This window comes from Amblyomma americanum, chromosome 9 (assembly GCF_052857255.1).
Source record: "Amblyomma americanum isolate KBUSLIRL-KWMA chromosome 9, ASM5285725v1, whole genome shotgun sequence".
Lineage (NCBI taxonomy): Eukaryota > Metazoa > Arthropoda > Arachnida > Ixodida > Ixodidae > Amblyomma > Amblyomma americanum.
In genome coordinates this window covers 93,766,878-93,773,253 of record NC_135505.1, presented here as the reverse complement: position 1 = coordinate 93,773,253, position 6,376 = coordinate 93,766,878, and the positions used below count along the sequence as shown (strand labels likewise).

Here is a 6,376-nt window from a genome sequence, read left to right as displayed (position 1 = left end):
GCTGGCTACGGGTGTAGGAGTAGGGGTATCTCTGCGGATATCCATCTTTTCTGTGGTGGTTGATTTTTGCATTAGCATTTGCATCTGTTTGCTAAGGTTTTAAGTTTCTTGGCTTTGTTGCTGGATTTGTTCGCTCTGCTTTTCCAACTGTGTCTTTAGCTGATTATTCTCCCGGACGAAGGACAGAGGTCGCGGGCCCCAGCTCATCTGTTTTTCGGATGCGGCTGGGCCTCGCTGCCCAGGGGAAGGAAGGACGGTTATCTGCTCCTTGTTTCTTTCGGTGAGGTCGAGCTCTTCTCCTTTCCCGACTTGGATCTAGAACGGGAGTTGGCGCGGCCTCACAAGTTGAACCGCTGCCGGCTACGTGACTCTCGGTAAGTCGGCAACTACTTCCCCTCCGTTTCTTCATTGGCAGAGTTGGCCTGGTTTCTTGTCACCCTGCAGGTTGAAGCGACTCCTTGGAACTCGTAAAGTGGGATCCGTTGCACAAGATGTATTTGACCTCGGGGACAGTGGATGATTCGCTCCGCAACTGTGGCGGAGTTTTTGGCGAGGAGCCGTGCACTCGCCGCTTCGATGTCCAGGTTTCCGGCAGTTGAAGCACGCTTCGGCTTTCGCAAAGAAGGGGTAGCAGTTGTAGATGGCCCCATAGAATTTGAGTTGCTTGGGGACCTTCCTGATGTTGACTAAAGCACCCCACTTGGCTTGCAATGCCCCAAAAATCAATTGCTCGTGAGCCACCAGGCTGGCTCACGGCATCGTCAGTGGAGTCATTTAAATATCTTTATTAAATTTTAGCGGTTTGCCTTTAGAGTACCACGAGTTATCAGCTCGAGTAACTTCGTGAAATGGTTAACAGAATGACGGCGCCACGAACTGATGCCAATCAACTCCTTGGCCACTGCCACTGAGCTATCACTGAACAAGCACTAATAAACAGCAGCGTCCTGTGAATGACTGGGTTGATTAGAGGCAGAGGGGAAGTATACTCTGCATCGCGCTCTGAATTAGGGCCTCAAAATCGAGTTCGGTTGCCCAATTTGGCCTTCGACGGATGTTGGAGTCCACATACGTGGTCGTAGTATGGTCATGCCGGAGTCGGCAGCTTTGGACATGCGTGTATGTTGCCTATATATTCCTGCGAACGAGACCACACCGACAACGTGGAACAGGACGCTTCTTTTGGCCCTCTTCCCTGAACCCTGGCCTATCCCCTGTTGTGGGTATGTGCCATGTCACTAAGGCAACAACAACGACGACGTTAGACAAATACAGTAAGCCCTCTAATAAAGCGATTTCATCTTCATCCAATGGCGTCTTTGAGGAAGAAGAAGGCACCGAGTGCATGAACAGAAGATGTCTGGCGCTCAGGACGACGACACCATTGAATCCTCCTCCGCGAAATCATCGAGTACACACTTGAGCCGTCTTTCGTACGGCGGTGAGGAGAGCGCTGATTTGGCAGCTGAGCTGCTTGAGCCGTTCGGAATAATCAGCAGGGAGATGGAGCAGCAGCTATCAGTGCTAAACGAGCTAGCTTCCGCGGTTCCGGCCGGCAGCCATTCAGTGGCAAGCACTGTGGCGCTAAACAGACCCGGACGATCTGAAACCCGGCGATCCATCATCAGAGTCAGCGAGGGGTCTAAGGAACTGCCATCGTCAACAATGAAAGGTGAGTGCAGTCCAAATTTAAAGGAACCTGTAATGCAAAAAGTCACGACACCGCTGCTTGAACACTCCAATTCCTAAAAGCAAAAGATTTCATTGGCTTTCCCTCCCACTACGTGTCTGCAGTAAACGGGCAGCTGCGGGGGTAAGGTCAAGCCTTCCTAAGCTCGTATGGTAGGTTGGGCTTAAAGGCGTAGAGACATCAGATGTGCGCAATGTATTCTTCTACGTGAATCATAATTAGAAATAAGCCTACGACAAATGACGGATTTATAATTTTTTTGCCATTATGTCACTTCAGCTCCTGTTTTACGCAGTATTAAGTTTCACCAAGTACCGTGAATTAGTGACATAATTACCTACTAGTGAAACACTGATCCTGAAAACGCTCCATTTGACGTTTCGGATCTCGGAAAAATTTTGTTCCCCAGCAGGCTCACATTCAACAATTGAGTGGTGGTTGCGACGTACGAGAAGATGTAAGGCCATTCGATGTGTGCAAGAACTGCTATATAAGAGCTGGTTATTCAGCTTTCCTCACTGCAGCTGTAATGCAGGCGAGCCTATCTGTTTAGTCAAAACTTTATTTAAAAAAAAAACTAGTATACTGCAATCCTCTTGTACTTATATTCAGCTGTTGAAATCAAAACCGAAAGAATCTGAGACAAATTTCGCTACAAGTGATTAACGAGGTTGAACTCAAAGCCGAAATAGTCTGAGATAAATTTCATTATAAGTGATTAACCAGGCGCCACAGAATACCACTCGGCAATCCATGTTTTATAATGTCTTGCGCATCCTTGCGAACTAGAGACAACAAAGGTTTGGTGTTCTCTCTCATTTACAGTACCGGAGCTAGACGCAGCCTATGAGAAACGCTCTAATCGAGGGCTCCGGAATATTTTAGACCACCTAGTGTCCTTTGCATACATATACATCGCCAAATTCGGGGTCGTTTTTGCCTGTCCTCCTTCAAAATAGGTCAAAGTCGATGCGACGACCCAGAGTTCGTAAATAAGCGCCATAGGCATTGACTAAGCTTTAGTGGCCAACAACCTTTATTTCACACGAACTAGGGCCCTCAGACAAACTTTCTCAATACATTGTTTGCGGTAGCCCTAATAGCCGCCTTTTCAGATTTCAGGAATACCTTGGTGCAGGCCTGGATGAAGAGAACACCTGGTTGAAGGCCCTCAAAGCAAATGCGTTCAGGGTACAGGCCTTTAGTTCAAGGACCTCCGTAGTTAACTGCCTTTACGATGAAGGTCTTCATGGTAAATACCTTCCGCGCAAAGGCCTTTAGATAGAAAACATTCAGGCCAAAGACCTTTAGCTCAAACTCCTTAAGCACGTAACGACCTTAAAAAGTGCCCATCGTAACTGGTGCTACTGCGTGATATTCTGCGCTTTGCCATGCTAAGCCATCTGCTATTCTTTTTTTTAGAAGTGACTCATCGCGTTGATCCATGCTTTGGTGAGATGCTGACATCTGCCTGCAAAAACGTTTCTCCCCACTGCAGAAAGCAAGTTCCACCTGAAGAAAAAGAAGTCTGACACAGAGGTAAAGAAGAAGCGATGGAGCTCCGTCCTCGGCCCAGCGCTGGGCTCAGTCAGCCTCGTAGTGTTCGTGCTCGTTGGCCTCGTGGCAGTCTTCGCCTTCGCTATCGTCTTTCGCGGTGGGCGCGTCGCGCCCCTGGCGCACAGCGCCAATGCGGCGACACGCAACGACACAGCGTCACTATCCGGCTGACTTCTGGCTCGAAGAAATATTCGTTGAAACCATGTTTAGCTTCGAATAAAACTCAATGCACGCAATTTAAGATTCACCTCAGGGCGATTTATCTTTGCAATAAAGTTTACTTCCAAGTTTACTTACGCCCACTTTCGTTTATTTGGCTGTTGCCGAAGAACAAGCAATTTATTCAACTTAGAGGGGTGGAATAGCATGCATAATGAAAGCAGAACAATGGGATCATCATGTCTGCCCTCGCAGCGTTTTTCTCATTTCAAATCTCTGATTACGAATGTTTGGCTAGAATCTCTTGTTCCCGCATCAATTACTCCACCTGCCGACCACCATCGACAGGTCTTGTTAAAGAAAAAAAGTAGGCGCATAAAAAGCGCTAAAAAGAAATACTTTGCACCTTTGTCCAATTTCCAATGAAGTAAGGGGAGGCGGGAGGTAAAGAACTCCTGGTGAATTCCATAACATGAAAATGTATTCCGTGTTTGCACGTAGTAAGTGAAACCCTTGATTCCAGGCTGAATCATTGTGCACGTGAAATCAACCACGTGCTTACTCATTTAAATTCTCTTCGCGGCCTCTAGTAAATAGCACACAATAAAAATTCTTTCTCAGTCAATTTAAATCGCTCCTCAGAGCAAAGGCTGTAACTCAAAACCTTCATCGGCTCTCATAGAAATAAGATTTTAGGTACTGCAATGGTTCAGCGGTAACTGAGATACTTCTGTCTCGTGCAAAAATACTCAAGATAATGAAAAAACATATCTATGTCATGCATGGCGGGCTGGTGGGTTTGTTCAATGACTACATTTAAAAAATGAAGAGTAAATTTTTTCCGGTGACTTTTTTAGTGGTTTCTTAATAGTCATTGCAGAACAAGGCTTTCTGTTCGTTAGTGTATACCCTGCATGACGCTCTGAATTATAGCCTCAGGTTCAAGCACGGTTGCCTAAGCTGGCCTTTGTCGGAGGCTGAAGTCCACATACGCGATTGCTGGATGGCCATGCCCGAGCCGGCAGCTTTGTGCGTCTGTGTATGTTGTCTCTATTTTGCTGCGGACGGGCCGCCAACAACGTGGAACGGGAGACGTTAGGCTGATACAGTAAGCGCTCTAATAAAGTGATTTCATCTTCATCCAATAGTTCGGCTAAAGAAGAAGAAGACATCCAGTACGTAAGGAGATGTCTGGCGCACAGGAGAATGATACCAGCGAATCTCTCTCCAAGATATCAACGAGTACAGCCTCAAGCCGTAGATCGTACGGCGGGGAAGAGTGCGCTGAGATCGCAACCGACCTGCTCGAGTCCTTCGGAATAATCTGCAGGGAGACGGAGCAGCAGCTTTCTGGCCTGAACGAGCTAGGCTCCGTGGTTCCAGCCGACACCGCCGACACCGCCGACAGCCGTGCGGTAGACAACACGGCGGCACTAAACAGACCCGCACGATCTGAAACCCGGAGATCCATCATCAAATTCAGCGAGGAGCCCAAGGACCTGCCGTCGTCAACAAAGAAAGGTACGTGCAGTCGGACGTTAAAGGGCCTATAAACGAAAACAACCACGGCACTGCCCCTTTAACACTTCTACTTCTAAATGTTAAAGATTTTAGTGGATTTATCTTCCGCTAGGCGTTTGCAGTGAAGTGGAAGCTACCAGGGTGAGGTAACGTATTCCGCTGCTGGTATGGTATGTGGGGCTTAAAGATGTAGAGAGAGCAATATATTTGCAGCCAATTTCTTAAGGGTGCGTAAAGCAGTATTGTATTTGAATCATGATTCGAAATTAAGGATTTGTTTTCTGCATTAAGTTATTTCAGTTCTTCTTTTACGTAGTATAAGATCTCACGGAGCACCGTCTGGAGATAGGTGCAATAGCAGCAAAATAGTGCAACACTGGTCAAGCAAATGCTGCAGCTGACATTTCGGAATTAGGAAAAGTGCTTTGCTCCCAGGCTGGCACACTTTCAATGATCGAACGGTGGTTGTGACTGACAAGAAGACATATGGTCATTTGCAGTATACAAAGATTGCAATGTAACAGTTGATTATTTATAGTCTCTCAATGTGGCTATTAGGTAGTGTACCGTAATGGACTGGGTAAAGTAAAACTAAGAAAACCGCAATTACACTGCAGTGTTCTTGAACGTCACAATGAAGGTTCAGTTCTTGAAACCAAAACCGGAGAGATTTCAGGTAAATTTTCTAATAAATTATTACCACGATGAGCTGAATTTCCCGTGGCGCTCTATGTATCCTAATGGCTTGCTCGTCTTTGAGAACAAATAAGAGAGAACTAATACATGGTATTTGTTCCCGCTTACTGTGCTGGAGCTAGACACAGGCCATAAGAAATGCTCCAACGCAGGGATTCAGGTTGTTTTCGACCGCGTGGGATTGTTTACATGCACTTACAATGCCCAACCCAGGATCGTTATTGCATACAGCCGCCTTCAAAATAGACAAAAGACTATGTGATGACGTACGGTTCGTAGACAAGCACCCCAACCATTGATCAAGGTTTTCAGGTCAGGAAGCTTTCTCTTCCCAAACTAGAGGCCTTCAGCCAACTTGATCAGTAAATGTTTTCATGAACCGGCTCGTAGCGTTGATCGGCGCTTAGGCCACGTGCTGACACCTGGATGCCAAAATGTTTCTCCCCTGCGCAGAGGGCAAGTCGCACCCAAAGAAAAAGAAGTCTGATGCAGAGATGAAGAAGAAGCGATGGCGCTCCGTCCTCGGCCCAGCGCTGGGCTCATTCGGCCTCGTCGTGTTCGTGCTGGTTGGCCTCGTGGCAGTCTTCACCTTCGCTATCATCTTTCGCGGTGGGCGTGTCGCGCCCCTGGCGAACAGCGTCAAGTCCACCACTCGCAATGACACAGTGTCACCGTCGGGCTGACAGACGCGCCTTCTGGCTCACAGAAATATTATTCGTCGAAACCACCTTTAGCTTTCGAATAAAAACTCAA

At 47.2% G+C, this 6,376-nt stretch overlaps 2 protein-coding genes across 2 annotated transcripts; both read left to right on the top strand.

The window, feature by feature from the left end:
* The first annotated feature begins 1,356 nt into the window (after positions 1-1,356).
* LOC144103514 (uncharacterized) lies at positions 1,357-3,529 on the top strand. The gene is made up of 2 exons (XM_077636212.1): positions 1,357-1,672; positions 3,189-3,529. Exons 1-2 carry the CDS (start codon positions 1,357-1,359, stop codon positions 3,416-3,418), a joined length of 546 nt encoding a protein of 181 aa, XP_077492338.1. The 3' UTR covers positions 3,419-3,529.
* Positions 3,530-4,593: 1,064 nt separating this feature from the next.
* Positions 4,594-6,376, top strand: LOC144103513 (uncharacterized). The gene is made up of 2 exons (XM_077636211.1): positions 4,594-4,927; positions 6,077-6,376. The coding sequence occupies exons 1-2, from the start codon at positions 4,594-4,596 to the stop codon at positions 6,304-6,306; spliced, it is 564 nt and encodes a 187-aa protein (XP_077492337.1). The 3' UTR covers positions 6,307-6,376.